The 22,359-nt window shown below is 45.7% G+C and overlaps 1 protein-coding gene across 2 annotated transcripts in view; it reads right to left on the minus strand.

Moving 5' to 3' along the window:
* Positions 1–641: 641 nt before the first annotated feature.
* Positions 642–22,359, minus strand: part of TPP2 (tripeptidyl peptidase ii) — a 203,805-nt gene continuing 182,087 nt past the window's right edge. For both annotated transcript variants that reach the window (XM_087378744.1, XM_087378745.1), the window contains exons 30-34: positions 3,221–3,316; positions 3,004–3,102; positions 2,696–2,791; positions 1,463–1,750; positions 642–1,366 (exon numbers count right to left, since the gene is read on the minus strand). In XM_087378744.1, coding sequence (XP_087234870.1) covers positions 1,208–1,366; positions 1,463–1,750; positions 2,696–2,791; positions 3,004–3,102; positions 3,221–3,316 — 738 coding nt within the window. In that variant the 3' untranslated portion in view covers positions 642–1,207. The remainder of the gene's footprint in view (positions 1,367–1,462; positions 1,751–2,695; positions 2,792–3,003; positions 3,103–3,220; positions 3,317–22,359) is intronic.

The raw sequence follows: 22,359 nt of genomic DNA on the forward strand, positions 1-22,359 counted from the left end.
TCTCCACAACTCTACATTCGCAGACTTTCGCGGCCTCCCTTCATGCCCTTTTTTCTTTGTTTATTATTGACTCAATGGCTACTAACGTGGTTCTGAGGGCCTCATACCATTAGTCTCATCTTTAGGAACAAGCCTACATGCAAAAGCTGTAGTCCACTTGCAAATAACTCTTTAAAGAAAGCATCTCCTTGTTTGACTATGTTTCACTTCTTCTTGGTTAAGCTGAAATATATTATTATGTTATGATCCAATATTGCACAATGATAGCAATAAACCTATAGCAAGTCGCATGTACCTCCCAACCCTAAAAGACATAAATTACCCTTCACCACACCATTGGAGAGGTGAACTACTATCACTAGATAAGAACAAGGTAATAATTATAAAAAGTTACAAAATCTTTTAAATTCCCTTAGCTTGAGTAAAAACAAAAAAGGCACTCATTGTATTATCATTTCATTCGGTAGTCATGCTAAAACAATATTCAATAAGAAGGAGAGACTAGGTGCTAAAGCAGTATAAGAATTTCTTTAATAAGAAGAGGAGACTAGGTAGTAGAAATTTTACATTAGAGCATCACAAGCCACATCCAAGTGACAGGCCAACATGCACTTCCATGCAAATATTTCAACCATGTCGGTACACCACCATAATCAACAATGGCTTCATATTCCCTAAACACATCACATATTTATGCCCAGCCTATTTAATTGTGTGGATTCGCATCATTGGTAGCAGCTCGTTAAAAATTGTAAATTGTATGGATGTGTACACATGTTGCATGCATGCATACACTATGTGTAATGTCATGCAATGCACATGAGGCAAGAATAGCCTTTTTACAAAATGACCATACAAATACACTGTGAATACCGTAAGGGGTAATCACACACCTGAGACTGCATGTTGACGTTTTGTTGACAGATATATGAGGCCTTCATCTGGATAGAAGTTGAATACAATTGCCTTTTGGAGAGGCATACTCTTACCTTTATTAAGTCTAACATCAAATAATGCTTGTCCAAAAGAAGAGATGACGAGACTGACTTGAATAAATAATATTTGTTTGGGGAGAAGATCAATTTTAAGCCGTACACTGTTCATATCGAGAATGGACGTAGAAAGTAAATTTTACATATTTAGTTTCTTTTACAGGTGAGGTGGAGTATAAGGTCGAAACTTCACAAGAGGTTACAAGCATGAAGCACTAGAACAATGGAAGGCCATGAGGAAAGCGTATAAGCATCCATTTACTTTCATAGGCAGCCCAATGAGGCCATCCTATTTGTTGAAGCAACTTCACTCGCAGCTCATAAAGACTCTTTTTAGGCAATTTCCCATCATCTTGAATCAATTCATTTAAAACCTGCAAAAGGCAACTTACACGCATATCTGTTAGGTTATTTGGAATGGTGCCAACATAAATTATCAGTAATCTTGGTTAATAAAAATGTTTACGCACCTTGATGGCAGTTCCCAGACGTCCACAGCGCCTTTCCCGGATCACCATCAGCAAGCTGTATTTTGTTGAGCTTATATCGACCCACTTACGCAATTCGCAGTAAGTTTCCTCAAATCTATCTTTTGACACATCCAAAGAGCCACTTGTCTCAATGCTAACTGATGCCTGCTCCCCACTTTCCTGGTTCACTTCTGTACACTCCACAGACGAGGGATCGGAACTAGGAGATCCACTCAAACCCTGTGACCCTTCACCAGCCTTTGATTCTTCCTTTAAAACTACCTCTAGCTGCACAACGCCAACAACATTTTCATTCTATCAATCCATCATCATTGATTGGCAGTTCTCGACTCCCAAATATAGGGCTGTCTGTATCCATACGCATGCTAGAGCAGTACGGGCGCAGTGACATGCGTAAACAAAGCATCCATCTTTGCTTGCATTCATGCTCATCATGTAGAAGGAAAATAAATAGTGCAGTATATAGCGTCATCTAGAAGGTCAAAATAATCAACCCCATCAGACATAACAGGGACTTGCCACTAGAATATTCCCACCAGCATCATCTGCATGTTACCGAGGGTGTATGAGATTGTATGAGCTATGCTCTTTCACAAACCCACACAAGCATGAGCAAAAAATCCAATGCGTTCTTGATGAGGTTCTGTCAAAGCTCTGGAGGCAGAGATGCAGGAAAGTACTGAAGGAAAAGGCTAATAAAATCACTGGAGTCAAGAAGAGCATGTGTGATTCATGAAATCCTTGGAAAATTTTCCTCAGCAAAGCTAATAAAATCATTGGAGGCAAGAAGAGCATGTGTGATTCATGAAATCCTTGGAATATTTTCCTCCAGCAGAATCCTAGCTACAGAAATTTATCATGATATGCAGATCTTATAATATTTGGGTCCCAATCCTTGCAACCTTGACATATTCCTCCCTTATCCACGAAGTCTCTGAGTTCTCTAGTAAGATGAGTACAGTGCATGCTTTGGCTGCCGTTTTCACACGCTAGGGAATCTTTACAATAAACCTTGGCAAATGAAATTATGTAAACCAGATGAATGTACAGTTCTTACTACCGACCCTAACATGTTTCATATCTAGTCAACAACTGTTGATTTTATTCTCCTTAAATTGAATCAAACACCAGGTTGAGCCCAACAGTCTTTTAACATCTCCAAAACCTATCAACCAGAAACAGATATGAAACAACAATGAATTGTGAGACTACCAATGATTGATCCTCCAGCTCTGCTAAAGCGAGTCCTTTTTTATGCAAAGCATCCACCAATGCATCACGCTGACTCTCCATCTCTTGCTTCAGTTGCTGCCAAGTCAAAAGTGAGCCATATAACTTCCTGAATAATACAACTACCAAGCTTTTAAAAAGCTTACAAGAGAACATATTTTATAAGAGGTATCCACTTGGTTTCCCTCCTAATTGCATTAAAGAATCCTATGTAGAAGTGCACAACAAAATAGCTAAAACAAGTGAGCCCGTTTCACAAACTAACGTGATGATGAGAACAGATTACTAACCACTGCATCTGGCTCTTCTGCTTCACCTTTTACTCCAAAAAACTTGGCCAAAGCCTCCTTATCAATAAGGTCAATCACTTCATCTGCTGCACTTATCACCTGCAAAGGAAGAATTTCCATGAACCCCTTTAAAGCTTGCCACGCTACTGTCTTTCATCAATATAATCAGTACATTCACATGTTTTGCCTGAGTAATACAAGCCTTCAGATTATGCACCTCTTCAATACCAGCCTTGCCATCTTCTTTACGCTGAGTTGCTGAAATCTTCACCAGTATCTCCAGCAGTAACTGTAGATGCTTTGGATACTCCGCCTGTCATTTAAAAAAAGCCATTCAGTTATATGTTTAACAACCATTTTAAAACCTGCCTTTGAATAGCGACAGATTGGAATGTCACAATGACCCACTGACTTGCACAAGAGGTTCCTTATAAGAAAACAGTTTTCAGCATCCAGTATCTGCAAAACAATTAATAGTCATCGCGCATTGTTCCATTCACGCTTGGGAAACAGCTATCATACTCAACCTGTGTTACTGCAGCACAGGCATTGCTGAGCATCCAGCTGTCACTGTATTAAATAATTTGGCATAAGACAATATAGTTAATATAGTGGAACACACGTTAAAGTCTTCAATGGCATCAAGATTCGTCATTAAGTATAGTCATAATCATAAACTCCCATGACACACTCCCTTGACACAAACAGAAATAAATGATAAGCTATCTAGGTATTGTTTATTGTACAGAAACAGTTTTCAATCATTTATAAATAGCTTATAAGTCCCTTCTTCTGCACAACTTGGATTATTTTATTTTTAGCAGATTGCAGAAAAGACTACATGAGAGGGAATATCTTTACCTTCGATGAATGAATGGTCAACTTGAACGTCCTACCAGCCCCAGTTTCTTAAAGAGCCTGACTGGATGCACGATTGTGCTCCTAGGAATCTTATGCTGTCTATCTAGACATAATAGCAAGCAATGACTCTTTAGAGCACATTCAGAGACCTAAAATGTGTAACAGGGAACACTTTATTATGTTTTTAGTTAGCTGGCTGACTTTGTCTAGCAGGGTTGCAAAAAGAGTTTCAAGTGAACTAGCTCTATATGTATTGCAAGGCATCAATTATTGACAGCCTAGGATTCGGACTAGAAAAGGGAAAAAACAAGACACCGTTTAAGGAAAAAAACTAAATTGAGACCTCGATGGTTTGGAGGAGTACGAGTGAAGATTGCTACTCTGTGTTAGGTCACCCCATAATGAGATGAGAGGAACCACCTCCTTGCATAGTGGGATAATCTTAGTCCAATTCAATTGCATGCCATCATTTGAACCTGGACACACTTTTTGGTGAAATTTTTTATGCTTTATATTACAACGTAGCTTCCCCGAAAATGGGAAAGAGCCTGGACACACACACACTTTTTTTTGGGGGGGGGTGACGATTTTGATGCTTTATATTAGACAATAGCTTCCCCTAAATAGGGAGCTCAAAAGTACATCAACAGAAGATCTCACTGTATGACAAGTATACATTATAGTCTATGTAATAAGTCTACAGACAATCAAAGAAAGATTGCTGCAGAGAGCATCGTAAGAAAGGGAAAGTGGAAAAAGTAGGATCACCAAAGACTCTATCCTTCCATAGAGTCCAAAGTGCCTAATAACGAGCCCAAATGAAAAACAACTCAAACCCCTGTCTACATCGGTGAATCCCAAAAAGCCAAAAATGCTTCCCGAAGGTAGCAATGGGAAATCTAGTTCTCAAACGCTGCCGAAGAAGACCCAAGAAATCATGGGTGTGTGGACAATGCCAAAGGAGAGGAGGCACAGATTCCTGTGGATCCAAACATTTGTGACAAATAACCGGAGCAATATGTCTGCGTGCTAGGAGCTGCCCAAATGGAAAACCTCCCAACATCACCAGCCACCTAAAAACCTGCCGTCAAAGAGGAACTTTGGATCTCCAAAGCTGCCGCAATCTCTTCCTCCACCACTTTGCGGATGATTCATGTGCTCGAGTTGATTGCCTTATCTGAAACCTAAGGTTGATTTTGCTTTTATCTGAGCGGCAAAGGGCATTTGAGAATTACCATTGCCAGTAGGAAGAATCTTAGACTTCCCTTAAACCTGGACAACAGGAGCCGGCTTGTTGATTTTATTTTTAATTCCAAAAGGTCCAAGAGTATCTTTATTTTGTACAGATGTAGGCATTGCTTTAGGGGACATTTTATGTAAGGCCAATGGACATTGCGAGGCCATATGGCCAAATTTCTTGCATTCAAAACATGCTCCTGCAAAGAGACCCCATTTGAGCTTATAAAAGGCACTGCCCACTGCCACATTATTCACGGTAATAGAGTAACATTCAGGTGTAGGGACATCCGTATCCCACAATATGCAAAACCGATTGGAATTCCCATTCTGCCTAGGTGGACACACCACCTTCAATTTTTGGCAAAATCTTTTCCAGGCATTGAGGGAAATCCAAAACCTCAACCCAGACAGGGCAACGATGCCTAATCGAAGATGCATAGTCTTGTGTGGGAGATCAAGGTAGCACATGCACCATCTGCTGACCATAATTCAATGGAGAATGCTCCAGAAGCATTTGTTTGTGCTACAATTTCCCACATCTGTAGAAACTGGCATTTTCCCAAGGAAGAAAATAATGACAGCATTTTTAGCATATTCTCTTATCAGATCAACTATATCATCCACCTCAACAACTATGCTGACTGTAGGAGCTGGTTCCTTCCAATCTTTTGTGGTACCTTCAAACCCCTCATGCATTACTTCAATACACACTGATCATGAGAGACCTGAAGGGGTCATCCTGACCCATTGCATGCTTCATTTTTTTCTGAGCTTGTCTTTTTTTCGAGTATGTTTTCTCAAGTTTTGATTTACACAACTCCAAGAATCCCCTGAATCAAGAAAGAACTAAAACGAGGAGAGCTAAAGATCCCTATAAAAAGGGGAAAATACAAAACTGAAAACCTAGCAAAGAAAAGAGGAGAAAAAGGCGCATGGACAGCGTAAGAAAAGAGCAGATCAAAAACAGCAGAGAAGGTACTGTGCAACCCTCAGCAGACGTAAGATGAGGAAGAAACAAACAGAAAATGCAGAAACAAGAACACAAATGAACACACAAATGCAGAAACAAAAACGAAGCAGAAAAAGGCGAAATAACAGTGCAGAGGACTCTGCCAGGCAGCAGGCAAACAAAGAAGCAAAAAAATGACCAAAATAAGACAAAAGAGCACCGAGCAGAGGCTGGAGTCCTAGGGGAAGACCGAGAGCAGAAGGGACCTCCAAGAAAGACAGCGCAGAGCATGGAAAGGCCAGAAAACCGGACTGAAGCAAAGAGAGGTGAAAACAAACAAGGGTGTCACGATGCTTGAAGACAGCCTACATAGCCCTACCGACCATAGCTCCTGCAGCTCTACACTCTCCTTCCGTCACGATGCCAGAAGACAGCCTATGCAGCCCCTACCTGCCATAGCTCCACACTCCCCTTCTGTCTCACACACACGTGCGCGCACGCGCGCGCACACGAATTTCTAATTTTTTGTGAAACCCATTTGTATTCATATTACAAAATGCAGTCCCCAGAGATGAGACATGCAACTACAACATCAAAAGATAGCAGTATATGCATTATATGACAAATATCCAAGGAGACCCAGATCACGGGTATGGAGACAATCAAAGAAATATTGCCTCAAAGATGCCCAAAAGAAGCGAAACTTTGCAAGAGTGGGCTCAGCATAGACTCGATGATTTCTGTTTCACACACTTTTGTGTGTAGTGAAATCCATTTGCCAAAAAGCATTACTCAAAAGAGGAGATGCCTTTACAAAATCAAAACATTTCATTGTATGACAATTAAGCACGATAATCCAAATCATGAGCATATAGACAATCCTAAAAGTATTGCCGCAAAGATGTCCAAAAGAAGGAATATTTGGCGAGGGTAGGGCCAAAACCCTATGGTTCCAATCCTTCCATAGAGTCCCTTAGTGCCCCATAGCGTACCCATGTAAAGAAAAGGTCATATCCCAGTCTGACTAGGAGGGTCCCAAATAACCAAAAAAAACTTGCCAAAGCAAGCACCGGTTTGTTGCAAGAAGAGCGAGAAGTAACACGTGTGAGGGTCATTGATTCCCAAGAAGATGGAAATTGGTGGCAAATATCTAGGGCAATATGCACGCGTGCCAAAATCTGTCAGAAAGGCATAACCCCAAGCAAGCCTCGCCAAAAGAAAACCTATTGACGAAGGGGGATTTCAGATTCCCAGATTTGTTGTAACCTTTGTCTCCACCCGATGATTCATAGACAGAATCTGGTTTGCATGAGCAGAAACCCAAGGTGGGGGGAGCCAAACCTTGAACAAGAACAAGGATGCAACTGTGATATTTGCCATCAACAACGATCAACAGGTCGGATCATCAAATTGAATGACCCAATCTTTCAGACACTCTATAATCCATGACGTGGTACTAGCTGGAAATCATGTAACATCTAAGATAATACATGCCATAAGGGTCTGTAACACTGTCCGAAACCAAACTTTCTGAGACACTTTTTTTTGGGGGTAAAATAACCTTTCATTAAGAAGAATGTACATTCATAGCTGTCTCAAAGTGAAACAGCTACACCTCAGAAACTTGAGGAAGGTGAAAAAAAGATATTCATAGCTGCTCCAGTATAGCAAAACTACAGCCATGAAAGAACACTTCTAGCTGGGCCAAAGGAAGATCTCCCATCCGACCAATTTTTTGATAGACACACAACACATACTCTTTTTTTTCCTAAAAGCGATTTTGCATTAAGGAAGCATTTACATTCATACCTGTCCAGATTGAGACAGCTACTCAAAACTAAAAACCGCAATTAAAAGCTTCCAATTGGGCCTGAGGAAGGTCTCCAAGGGAATGAACATCTTGTACACAAACACACTTTTTTCTTTTTTTGGTGAAATCTTATATTTCTGTGTGGGAAACCCCAAAAGAGGTAAAAACCCACCAATAAGTACAAGGAAAAAATTCTCAAGCCTCAAAGCAAAAGTCATGAGGCATCCAAGTAAAAAGTTACATATCAAGCTGGAGGAAGATCAAACACAACATCCTCCAGCTTCATATTATTGCTTTGTAAAAATTGATTCAGTGTAGAAACCACACCATCAATAAAAACAAGCTGTTTTTTGCCCTTGTGATTCTTCTTAATATAGCCCGGCACCCAAAATTTCTGAATCACAAGGTCAAAAACCTGTTGTAACATGGGATGAAAAGAATCCAATGTAAAGGGCACATCTCCATCCTGAACAGAAGAAGACTCTAGCACAGGCATCAGAGGCAAAGGAGCTAGATCAACATTTGTATCTTCGGACGAAAGAGCTGCATCTGATAAAGTAGGACTCACCATTTCAACTTCACTCTGATGATCAACCTGAGAAAAAGCATACGCAGCATCCTGTATGATCCCCTCTGCAAGGAGCACATCCATATCTTCAGGAAGGAGGCTGATGATGCTCAACATAAGTTGGATCCTGAACTTCTTCAACACGAGAAAGATTGGCCTGTGATTTTTCTACCTTCCTCTAGTAATGCTTCGGAGCAATAAAAGAAGGCTTATCCAATAAAGCCATAGCGGAAACCGGAGGAGAAGGAAGAGTAACCTTCACAGTTGAAGAAGGAGCAGGAGGAGCGGTCATGGAAGCAAAAGGGCAAGCACGAGCAATATGACCAACCTGCCGGCACCGATAATATGCTATAGGAAAAGAGGCAAAATGCAGCCTGATGTGCATCGGCAGATGGGCAAATCCCAAATCAAGATCCAGAGTAGAAGAGTAGAGGGCACAGGCTACATCATATCCCATAGAATACAAAGGCAAACATCCCAGGTAGCCTGCAAAAACTCGTCTCGGAACATGTAGAGGCCTTCCCAAAAGCGCAGCAAGAGTAGGAAGATGCTGACGAAGAGGAAGAGGCAACGCTTTGAGGGTAATCAGACCAAACAATGAGTTAAAAAAGAGGCAGACGGATCAAAAAGCGGATCCCAAGGCATCACATAAGCAAAGAGACCAGCCCCATGAATACAAGCACGACTAACACGTCGCTCCACTACATCAGCCGAAGAGCAGTGGGCATAATAAAAACCTTTTCCGAGAAAGACAAAGGAGGAAAGGCAATCTTGACCCACTGCAACTTCAACCCAACGGCGAAGTTGAGCTGTAGATAAAACCCTGCCCATAAAGTAGAGACAGACCCCAAACTGCTGAGCTTGTCGGAGACTAGAAACTAGTAGGGCAGAGTCCAAAGAACAAACAAGTGGTGAACCCGATGACGGAACATCTGTGACAGAAGCAAAACACATTTGGCGAAGAAGGTCTAGCTAGAGGGAAGACGAAGGACCAGTTGCGATATCTAGCTTTGCCGATTTAACCGAAGTGGAGGAAGGCAAACCACCATGCTTCCGCCAAAAGAAGACATGTGCAGGAGGAGCAGAGGCAGAAGGGGGGGCTGAAGCAGAGAAAATGAAAGAGCCATCTATCAGAGGAGCAGGAAGAGGGGAGGAAGAGACAGCAAGAAGAGACTGTACAGAACCCGGCATGAGAGGAGCAAAAAGCTGTACGGAGGGGGGGGCTGTACAGACGTCCGTACAGGCTGTACAGACGACCATACAGCAAGTACGGCTTGCGCAAGGACAAAGGAAGGGGCAGAAGCAAACGACAACGCCGAGGGGATAGGAAAGAATGGTACGGATGGAGGCGGCCTGTGCAGAGGTTGCTGAAGCCAAGCATTTGTGACAAACTGCGCGAACAATACGTCTACTGCTAGGAGTTGACCAAATGGTATAACTCCAAGCAAGACTCACCATAGAAACGCCTGTTGTCAAAGAGGCAATTTACAACACCAAATACGTTGCGATCTTTTATGCCATCATTACAATGCATAAATCAAATGTAATTTCCTCGATCTAAAATCCAAGGTGGAGGCATCAAGGCCTTATACAAACTAGCCACTGACACACTTTTTTTTTGGGTGAAAGAAATTTTGCATTAAGAAAGCATTTACATTCATAGCTGTCCCAGAGTGGGACAGCTACCACTCATAACAAAATATTGACAAGTAAAAGCAGTAAAAGATGCTCCATAAAAGAACAGCTAGTAGAACAGCTAGTACATAACAACTAAAAACACCATAAAACACTTCTAGCTAGGCTGCCGAAAGATCTCCCATGCAATGTGCGTCCTGTTGAGAACCAAGCAAGGAGGGGCGAAAGAAATGATAAACATCCACTGTAGAGTGTCCATAGATCCGATAAGTACGGGCATGATATAAGGATCACAGAGCCCAATAACGACACCAATTGAAAAACTGATTGTAGTCAAGGGTGGTGGTATATCTCCCAAACAACCAAAACTACCTGCTAAAAGCAATACAAGGAAAACAGCCACGAAGAAAACTCCCCAATCTAGGAAGAGAGCCACGGGCAACCGGGGAAGTCCAGAGTAGATGAAGGATTGTCTCCTTGGGATGCAAACAAGATGGACAATGCGAAGCCGTAATGCACCTGGTAGCCAAGACTCTCTCTCTCGTCATCAGACCTCGGTAACTCGAGGATAGGAGAGTTTCACATGCACTGAGGATCACCATCAATCAGTTGCAAGTCTCGTCAGATCAGTTGAGGATTGAGGTAGGGAGAGCTGCAGGCATACCCAAAGAGTAGAGAATTTTCACACTATGCCAGATGGAGGAGATTGAGACAAAGGAGCACTTTCTATGTGTCTGCCCAGTCTGCTATGAGATCTGAAGGCGATATCACTACCTCTTTCAGGTGGGGCATGGCTTTGGTCCATTTACACGGCTGATCCATTTTCTCGATCAGGTTTGTGTTGGGCTCTATATGATTGAGATGCGACGACAGAGAGATATACTAATGCGGCAAATCAGAGAGCAGCAGGGATTGATGCCACAGGTCACTGAGATGGACAGAGCACAGTAACTTGTTACAGATTTCTATGGAATTGAGTCAGCTACAGGAGAGGCTGAGGGAGAGGAGCTTGATAAGATGAGAGCATCATGGATTAGTAGTGGAGTCTTTGCCACGATGCTGCTAGACAAGAGACCCGCACTCCACATGCGACACACAGAGGGACTAGAGCATGCACTATCGAGGTCCAGTCTATTTCAGCCCTCCTTAGAGGTGATTGTTAGAGACGAGGGGTCACCCTTGACGTAGCCCATCGGATACAGTGATTGAGGAGACCATGCCCTCCACCACATCGAGAGACAGCTCAACAGACACAGATACGAGAGCTCCTCACATCTCATCAGAGAGCCACCAAGTTACCGGGATATATGGAACCTAGGCATGTACTAGGAACGCTAGCTCTGAGCACCTGATATTTTGCTACTCTATTATTTTGTTCACTAGCTTAGCACTTTAGCTTTCAGCAAGGGCCTTAGTGAGGCCTTTGCTTCAACCCTTAGTGGCTTGTATAATTACCTTTTGATTTTGCACTTTGTCTCATAGGCCTACGAGGCCTCCTGCAGACGTTAATACATCTTTCTTTCTCTCTCTCTGTCTCTATCAAGATGGGAGTGGTTTCGGCCCACTATCACGATTGATCCACTTCTATGACCAAGTCTGCATTGGGCTCTATCTGCTTGAGATGCCGACACAAGCAAGACCCTGCTACGACAAATCAGAGAGCAGCAGGACGCGCAAGATGCAAAGGCTGACCACACACAACGGTATGTCATAGATTGTTATGCATTCGAGTGAGCTCCAGGACACAGTGGGGTGGAGGAGGAGCTAGCTACTATGCGGGCAGTCTGGATTACCGAGAGAGGATTGTAGAGGCCATCCAGACACGGAGAGCGCCCAAAGCACACTCGATTGAGGTTCGCCCTATCACAGCTTTCCTCAGAGGGGACCGCTTGATACGAGGGGTCACTCTAAACATAGCTCATCGGGTTTAGAGATAGAGGAGAGCATGCCCCCCTCCGACACCGTAGCATGAAACAGCCAGACAGACTCATATTCGAGACATTTTCACCGCTCATTGACGAGAGCCACAAGAATGCCGGGTTTCGGTTTCTAAGTTTCTAGTTCCAATTCCAATTCTCAGCCTACTCCAAATAGCAAATACCACATGATATGATATATTTTTGTACTTGATTTTGCTTGAGCTATTGAGCTATTTTTATTTCAGGTCAGTACTCAACAAAGGGTCTTAGCGCTCCCTTTGCATTAGCCCTTTGTGGCTTGTATTAAGTTTTTTCCCTTTTGGTGTCACTTTGTCCCATAGGCCCACGAGGCCTCCCATGGAGGTTAATCTATCCATTGACTACAGTGATGCAGACACAGGGGGGATACGTTGCTCTCACGGGCACGCTGATCCGAATACTGCTTTACACAGATGACATGGCTCTCTTGTCTTCCTCAGCAGAGCGGCTTCAGAGACACGTTGATGCACTACAGTCCTTTTGTGAGTCTCATGATTTGAAGGTCAACCTAGGTAAAACTAAGGTTATGATCTTCAATACGTCTCGAACCGTCATGCGCCAAGAGCAGTTCGCATTTGATGGGTCCCCTGTTGAGGTAGTTTCATCATACACTTATCTTTGTGTCGTCTTTTCCAAACCCATCTTCACTATGAGATCCGCGATGCATGCATGTCTGAGTAGAGGATATGCTTCATTGGCTAGACTAGAGAGGCAATGCTTCCGCTCTCACTTTCAAGATCCACGGACCAAAGGGTTGCTTTGACTCCTTGGTCCGCCTAGCAGGGATGTATGGCAGTCCATGCTAGGGGCAAGACTTGTCGGATACAAATGGGTCAAGGTGGAGCGGCTATAGGTTCTCATGTTATCAAGGATGATCCGTGGTAAGCCATCCGTTCCTCACCAGATCATTCGGGCGGAGTTTGGGTCACCCCCATTACAACTAGATGCTGCATTTCAGGTCATCACGTATCTGTACCGAGTCAGGGAGTATGGAGATTACACCTCTGGGCGTAGTAGGATACCATGGCTAGCATTGTCCTCTTCTATGGCACTTGTAGCAGGGGGAGATTAGAGGTGATGGTATGCATGCATAGAGAGATGGTTTGAGAGGCTAGGGCTCCACATGGACAGACTACCTCCATTCCAGTACACCATGGATGCTCCGTTCTCTCCCCTCCTATCACACGAGGTCAACTAGGTTATCCGTGAGAATCTACTACAGCTACACATGCCGGACTTGGTTGGGCTCGAGTGATAATCCAATGAAGTTGGGCTTCTACAGAGATCACTTCTTACATAGCACATCGGAGGGTTTCATTGATCCACCAGGATACACGCAGATTTACCTACCCCACTCGCTGAGGATCTCTCTTGGGCAGTTTCGGGTCTCTTCACACACACTTCGTACCAAGAGCGACAGAGCAGAGTGGTTACCCAAGGAGAGGCGCATATGCACACTGTGTGACATGCAGGAGGTTGAGACAGAGGAGCATTTCATCTTCAGGTGTCCTCTTTACTATGAGATCCGAGGGCATTTCTATTGCCTCTTCAGAGATAGTTATGGGGTTTTGGCCCGTCTCCTCTCCTACCCAGACCAGCAGTGTTTGGCTAGTTTCATTCATGAGATGCTTAGACACCGCGAGAGGATACTCCGAGCACAGAGATAGGAGCCGACTTCTTCCTCGACTGATACCTCTCAGAGCTATATCACGAAGTTCTTTCAGCCAGATCAGATAGACCCCCATGAGACGAGACCTCGGCATCATGCTAGGCTGCACGAGTGTCGGTGTATACCTCCACACCTCCTCCCTGCAACGGCGGGCACGAGGGTCTGGGGGCTCCTGCTGGAACAGGGATCTATAGAAATCTGTCGCCAAGTCCCTGACCTCGTCTGGATCTGTCCTGACACTACCATCCTGCGCCCTAAGAGATTGGAGCTGTTCCCCTGCTGACCTCTCGCCATGAGTCCTGAAGAACTTTTTGCACATCCTGTCGCCTTTCCTAGCCCAAAAGGACTTGGAAGCGTGGAACGAAAACTCTGAGCGTCTCTGGGTGATCTCCTCTAACATGGCTCGGGCTCTAACCTCCTGTCGTCTGAGCTCCTCGGAGCCTGGAGAAGACTGCTGCATCCGCTATATCGAGGCAAGGTCTCATCTGAGGCCCCTCTCCTTCGCCCACCACTGCTGCCTGACCAGAGTCGCCACCCGAAGCCTGTGACCCAACAGCTCAGACAAAGGGTTGACACACAGATCATACTTGGGGACATCCCCTCCTTGTTTAGGGTTGCAGCCCGACCGACGGGGGTCATAGTGGCCCTGGTTAGACGCAAAGCTATGACCAGGAGACGTACCAGGATTCCACCCTTGATGGGCTGACAACGCTCTATTGCTGACCTCATGCCTCCACTACCTCATTCATCCTGATTTTCCGCTACTAATGATGAGGATGATAATGATTACGATGATGTTGATGATGACGATTATGCTGAGATTGATATATAGTCGACTATCAACATGACTATGTTGTACTTAGGACTTAGTACTGCCATTTTGCGTTTTTTGCATTCTGCATTGGTGTGGATGCTCGTTTAGTAGCTCCACTACCATAGCTCATTGTATCAGGTTTTTCATAGTCTCATAGACCCATTGGTCTTCCGAAGACTTTAATAAACTCTCTCTCTCTCTCTCTCTCTCTCTCTCTCTCTCTGCCATGATGCTCCCTCCCTGCCCGCCTTGGAGCTCCTCCCCTGCCCTGCTGCTCCTCCTCACCACGCCGCATCACGCTCCATCTCCAGCTCCCAGCCATGCTGCAACTTTCCACCATGCCTCATCTCCCCGCCTCTCTAGCCCTGCTTGGCTCCGACCTACTCACCCAGCCAGCCTGCCTGCTAGCACACTCTTCCCCCGTTTGCTCCCGCGCTGCTGCTTGCACACCCCCTGCATGCTGTCGCGCCGCTCCCCTCCCCAGGCCACTTACTTGCTCCCTTCCCTGCTCCCTCTTGCTTGCGCCATTGCTGCAGCCCCGCCTGCCATTGCTGCTGCTCATTGCTGCGCCATTGCCCACCACTGCCCGCCATTGCTGCGTCTTTGCCCGCCACCACGCAGGCCCATAGCAGCTGCTTGCTGCTGGCGAAGCAGCCTTGGGCTGCAAAACATCAAGGTTAGCTTGGTACCCAGCCCCCTCCCCCCCTTCAGCCCTCGTAATCTACGCCAAGAAGCCTATCTGAAGACATCAAACGAAGGAGTGGTGACACTATGGGAACAAAGGAGAGCTCACCTGACCAGAAAACAAGGGGTGACAAGGACCGGAAGTATAGCCTCATTTGGACGAAGGCGGAGAAAATAGAAGACCCGAATGCCAAGGCTTGCATATCAACACATGCAAGTTGCAAGACACAGAAATTGAAGGCCTACGCAAGAAGCTGAGAGAGACTAGAGAAGAAGAGCTCTCAAACCTTCGAGCCCAAATGCAAGATGAAGTGAAGAAATGGCAAGAGCAGATGCAAAACAAATGGACATGTGAGAAAAGTAAAATGATGCAGGACATTACTCGTTCTTTGGGTGAAAAAAACAGTAATTTGACCTCAAAAATTGAGACATTGGGAGGCCATGTTGATGCTCTCCAAAGTGAGAACGACAAACTGAAGGCAAGTGCTCATTGGGAAGAAGGGGAGTTTCAGCCACCTTTTAATGAGGAGCTGAACACCATTAAAGAGCAAATGCAGCAGCTCAAGAATGCGAAGGGGACGTCATATGAGGGGTACAAGATCATTGATATGCTGAAATCAGAGAATGAACAACTCAAAAAGGGAAGGCTGATATGCTTGCATGGAAAGATGTACTCAAGAAAGACACAACACCAAAGAAAAGGGAACTCATTTCTGAAACAATTGAGGAAGAGAAACGACAGGACAGCAAGAGTTTGAATGTGCTGATCAGAGGCCTAATGGTAGGAAAAAGCCCCATATCAGATGCCAAAATCCTCTTTGACAAGATGGGAGTAAACCAAATCAGCCTGGGGAGTGGGTAAAACAGATGCACCAACAAGGCCTTTGGTTGTAAAGCTGCGAACAGCCACAGATAGATCCACCCTTATGAGCACATGGGCAGCATTGAAGGGGACCAAGATCTTTCTAGATGAAGATCTCACACTCCTACAGCAGGAACACAGAAGGGAAGGAATGGTGCGGGTGATGGCTGCAAGACAAGAGGGGAAATGGGCAGTTTACAGAGATGGTAGGGTGATCATTCGAGAGAAGGTAGAAAAAGAAGTACGAGATGCAGCAGGAGAAGAGGACAACACATGATGGTCTCTGAATGATGGAGTGAGTATGCAAAACAAATTGAGGATGGCAGTGTGGAATTGTAATGGCACCCTATGGTCTGACCCAAGGGGGTTCTTGGAGACATACCATAACAAAGATGTGATCTTCTACACCGAGACACATGAGAGCCCAGAGAGAGGGCTAGCCACAGTGACAGGATACACATGGGAGTCTGCCCACAGGAAGGAATTGAGGAGGGATAGTGGGGTACGAGGATCCAGAGGTGTGGCTGTTCTTTTTAGATCACCTCTGAGGCCACTCCTTTCTATGATACAAAGGGAGGAGCATGCACAATACATGTGGATTCGGGTCCACTTACCAAACACACAACCGACTTTCGTTGCAATATGTTACTTTCCCCCAGACACATCATCCTATGCATGAGAAGTCACCACTGATGGGCACAGCCCATATGAGACTATTCATGATGATATCACGGAGTTCTCCAGACACGGGGACACTCTCCTCCTTGGTGACTTCAATGTACGTACTGGGAACAGACAAATGGACCTAGTAGATTTCGATGAGGATTCCCTCATAGTACCGGAGATGGATGCAGCAGAGTTGGGGATCGTGAGACAGTCAACAGATGCAGATGCACCAGTGACAGCATATGGGAGACAATGACTCGAGCTGGGGGCTATACATGACTTGATCATATATAGAGGTCTCCGAAGATGGCCATCATCTGGCGGACTCACCTATTTCCCATATGGAGGGGGGAGTAGTACGGTAGACTACTTGCTCAATCCACTAGCACTGGCCCCACGCATACATAACTTTATTGTGCCGCCCTGCCACACGGAGCCGACCACTCATATCTCACTTTTTGTATATCGGTCGCCACGCCAGCCATGAGGAGGGCCCCCGCACCACCCACTCATGTTCAGATCCATTTTGACCATGCTCTTGACCCGGTGTACGTGAGCCACCTGGCTTCTGAGCTTCCAGTACTACTTGGTGATGGGATGGACCTCGCACATGCATCAAACACTCTTATATCGGTGATACAGGATGTTGCCGCCACATCCTTTCCTACGACACGATCTGCACGTGTTCCGAATGGGAAGATGCCCCAAAATCCATGGTTTGATGATGAATGCAGAGAGATGAGAGCCCACCTTACATGTGAGATAGCACTGGGACACTTGACTCCACCAGAGGCACACCGGGTCTCACGCCGAGTGACACAGCGTAAGAAGCGGGCTTTCCTCATGCACAGGATGGATGAGGTGATTAGTTCTTTTCGTGGAGGAGATCCTACCACGAGATGGGGACTCCTGTTGGAAGGAAGTCGCCCATTCCCATCACAGATCCCACAATCTAGCACACATATGCTTGCTCTCTGTATGATGTCCATTGTCAGGCGCCACCTGATATGTCCTCTTATGCCAAGACCCACCACATGCCATCTGTTTACTTCGCAGAATGTACGAGCTGCCCTTCTTTGGCTTCATAACCGATGATTACCAGATCATGAGGGACTACGCACTGAGCATTTTACTCATTGGTAAGAGATCCTGACCCTGATATTAGCATAGCTATTCAATCGTGCCATATGCCATGGCTTCCCACCTACCTGGAGCACCACCACCATAGTACCAATACACAAGGCAGATGATCCCAAGGCACTGGGAATTACCGTACTCTTATGATTGGCCACACTTTGGCTAAGATATATGGATTGGTCCTAGAGAGGGAGATAACAACCACACAGAGGATCATGGACAGCGGGCACTTGGGCAGGAAGGATTTAAGAGACAACACTCCACCCTAGATCACATTTTCACCCTGAGGGCTATTATTGAGGAGGCGAAGACAAGGCGTTAGCATGTCTACACTTGCTTCATAAATTTTCGTAAGGCATTTGAGACTGTCCCACGCTCTTGCTTGATCAGGAGGCTATAGGAGTTACGGCTCCCAGATATCATGATTTGGGGGGTCATGACTCTATATGAGTCTGTGAGAGGGACGATATGTGCCCTAGGAGGCTTATCTGACTGGATTGAGAGCACCATCAGAGTTAAGGAAGACTGCCCCCTATCACCAACTCTCTTCGGGCTCTATATTGACAAGATCACTTCTTTTGTCGATGACTAGGCGGAGAGGGTTCGCTCTTGGCTGACCTGATGGTGCAAATATTGTTGTATGCCGATGACATAGTCCTCATATCATCCTTAGCAGGAGGGCTGCGGAAACATCTAGAGGCTCTAGAGGTGTTCTGCAGGGAGAGAGATTTGACAGTTAACCTTGGGAAGACCAAGGTTATGGTCTTCAACACCTCGCGAGCAGTGTCCCATCATCATAGTTTCACATACCGTGGCGAGCATGTAGAGATAGTGCAGTCCTACACATATTTGGGGATAGTGTTCACTGGACCGGGTTTCATGATGATCCATGCAGGTACGGCACAACTCACATGAGGACGGGGTGCTCTAGCCCGACTAGAGAGGAGATGCTTCCTAGCACAGTTCCAGGACCCCCCAACGAAGGGCTGGCTCTTTGACACGCTAGTGAGACCGACTGCCATGTATGCAACACCTTTTTGGGGGAGTGATGTTTCAGCTAAGGAGTGGAAGAGATTTGAGAGATTGTAGGTGACCATGGGATCCAGGATGATTCAGAGTAAACCCTCCGTCCCCCATCACATTATACAGGTAGAGTTCGCCATGACCCCTCTCCAAGCTGATGCCATCTTTCAGATAGTGACATTCCTCCACAGAGTTTGGACTTTACCCCAGGGGAGACTACCGAGGTTAGCACTTGAGTCCTCCAAGCGACTAGCAAAGAGTGGTGTTGATATGGCATGGTACGCACGGATATCCACATGGTTTGGTAGTCACGACATTCAAATGGACAAACTTCCCCCCTTTCACTACAGCCTAGATGCACCACCCGAGATGATTCCACGAGATGAGATCAACCATGTCATACGGTTGGACCTCCTCCAGCTCCATACATCTAGGGCTTGGGGGGGAGAGGATCTCTCCACCAGGCTCCAATTCTACCATGATCACTTCCTGAGGGTCTCAAAGCACGGTCTTGTCATCAGACCTCAGTATCTTGAGGACACGGGAGTTTCACATGCATTGAGGATCACCATTGGTCAGATACGAGTCTCATCACATTAGCTAGCGGATTGAGACAGGGAGAGCTGTTGGCATACCTAGAGAGTAGAGGACTTGCACACTATGCCAGATGGGGGACATCGAGACGGAGGAGCATTTTCTATGTGCTTGTTCGGTCTACTATGAGATCCGAGGACGATATCACGATCTCTTTCAAAAGGGGCATGGCTTTGGTCCACTCACACGGTTGATACATTTTCATGCTCAGGTCTGTGTTGAGCTCTACTTGCTTGAGATGCACCAATAGAGAGACACACTGATGCGACAGGCCAGAGAGCAGCATGGACTCATGCCACAGGTCACCATCGACAGATCACAAGCTTTTGTCACAGACTTCTATGCATTGGAGTCAGCTGCCAATGTAGCTCAGGGAGAGGAGTTCGATGAGATAAGAGCATCATGGATCAGTAGAAAGACTGTCTACCACCAAGATGCGGTCAGACAAGTGATACTCTCCACGTACAACACGGAGAGAGCCCAGAGTACACACGATCGAGGTTCGACCTATCTCATCCCTTCTCAAAGGCGACCGCCAGAGATGAGGCATCATCCCACTGGATCCAAAGATCGAACCTCCCCCAATTCGCAAGACAGCTCGACAGACATAGATACGAGAGCTTCTCACATCTCATTAGAGTGCCACCAGGTTACCTAGATATATGGAAAATGAGCACGTACTAGGAGTGCTAGCCCTGAGCGCCTGACACGCTTCTATTACTTTGCTACTCTAGTGCTTTGCTTTGCTCACTAGCTAAGCATGTTAGCATGTTAGCTTTTGCTTTCAATTTTTCAGTTTTTCAGTTCTCAGCAAGGGTCTTAGTGAGCCCTTGCTTCAGCCCTTAGTGGCTTGAATGAGGTACTTCTTGGGTTCGCACTTTGTCTCATAGGCCCCCCCCTCTCTCTCTCTCTCTCTCTCTCTCTCTCTCTCTCTCTCTCTCTCTCTTTGGGTGAAATCCAGTTGTCATTATCTTACAAAGAACAGTCCCAAGGAAAGGGACAGGTAGTTACAAGTATCAAAAGATATCATTAGATGGCAAGAAGGCAGTAATCTAGATCCCGCACATGTAGACAATCATATAACGATTGCCTTAAGGATGCCTGGAAGAACTGCTATTTAGCCAGTGTGGAATCACCAAAGACTCGATGGTTACGGTCTTTCCATAGAGTCCATAGTGCCCAACAACAAATCCAATTAAAAAAAACCCCTCCTAATCTCGGCCAGACCCTATGGAGGCTCCTCATCAAGGGGGAACCCTTCCCCTTAAGGAGGTAGCAAAAATAAAGTAATATGTAGCGTGATGAAACACTAGGAGACAAATTGAATGAAGTCTCCAATTAAAGAGGAGATCTAGTAGTGGTTCATGTGTGAGTGCCACGTGTCATCTTGGGAGTTATCCCATATGCACGTGGTACATGTGTGAGTGTGCCTAGTCTATAAAGGCTTGTACTTCACTTGTCACTTGATACTTGATGAATGAATGAAAGCCTTTCATGATGTCTTCATTTGAGTATTATTGCCTCTCACCCTAGCCTCTCTCTCTCTCTCTCTCTCTCTCTCTCTCTCTCTCTCACGCGCGCGCGCGCACACACACACACACACACACACACTCACTCACTCACTCACCATGTTTCCTTCATGATATCAGAGCTACGTTGGCCCTGCCCTAATCTCTGTCCTGCCACATCCTCTCCCTCTCCAGCCCTAACCCTAACTCTGCTCAAACGCCTCCTATGCTGTCTTATCTCTGCTGGTTCAGTTCGCCTCTATTCTGCTGCCTCCTTTCAGCCATTTGCTTCTGTTTTTCCCTCCATAGCCTGCCGCCTAGGAGCTGTCCTCGATTGCCTAGGAGCTGTCCTCGAGTGATTGCCTAGGAGCTGTCCTCGAGTGCTCTACTTCCCTTGACAGCCTCCTTGCTTGCTGGTCCGCACACTATTCTAGACACATCTGTACGTGTGGAGTTTTTCATCGCTGAATTTAGGGTTTCATGTGCTGCTGTTGCATAGCCGGCTACCTGTGAACATTTTCTGCAGCAGCTTGAGGTCTTTGAAGGCAGCTCCGAACTATTTCCAGCACTCCGGCATACATATACCAGCCGACTTTCAGTTTGGTGACCTGCTACAGCAATTTGGACTGCCCTGGTGAGACGCCTTACATATTTTGGGACTTGCCTTTGCATTTGGAGCACCTATAGCTATCGACCAGCCACCTTCATCAACCGCTTTGCACATGTCGGACCTGCGTGTGGATTTTGGAGCATCTCAGCCCAGCAACTAGTTGCTCCAAACGTCTACAAGAACACTTCATTACCCGCCTTGCACACATGGAGCCTCGTCCTTGTGGTGAGGACCAATCAGCACAAGTCACAACTTGGGATGAGAAGAATGACAAGGCATACGTGCTTATTGGTTTGAGGGGGGCGGACAATCAACTTCATCATCTTGATCTCAATAGTGCAGCCGAGGAGACATGGGACAAGCTTTTTCGCCACATCTACTGGACCTGAGGAGCAAGCTTTATTTGCTATATTGGTGATCTATCCCTCTCTAAGGTGGTAGACGATGTTGAGTGCTTTGTGTTGCATCAATAAAGATTCTCAGCCTTGAGTAGTCCCTCTAAAATGAATGTACTTGGAGGCAATAAGGATACTCTGCCCTAGGTTGTCCCCTAAAAATGATTGTTTGTTTTTTACTTTGATATGATTCTGTCGACCACCTAGTTAAAAGTAAGGGGGGTGACGAGTAATGGTCTACCGTTGCCATCACATGAGAGGTGTTGGATAGTTGGACTTGCTCTTTGCAGTATTGCAGTGGACGGGGGATCGGTCTACTCCTTCCACGTTGGGTCTCACACTCTTTGCTCTGAAGGGGGGTATTGGAGAAATCA

Source organism: Dipteris shenzhenensis, chromosome 9 (genome assembly GCF_047967505.1).
Source record: "Dipteris shenzhenensis isolate YYH24624 ecotype China chromosome 9, Dip_SZ_1.0, whole genome shotgun sequence".
Taxonomy (NCBI): domain Eukaryota; kingdom Viridiplantae; phylum Streptophyta; class Polypodiopsida; order Gleicheniales; family Dipteridaceae; genus Dipteris; species Dipteris shenzhenensis.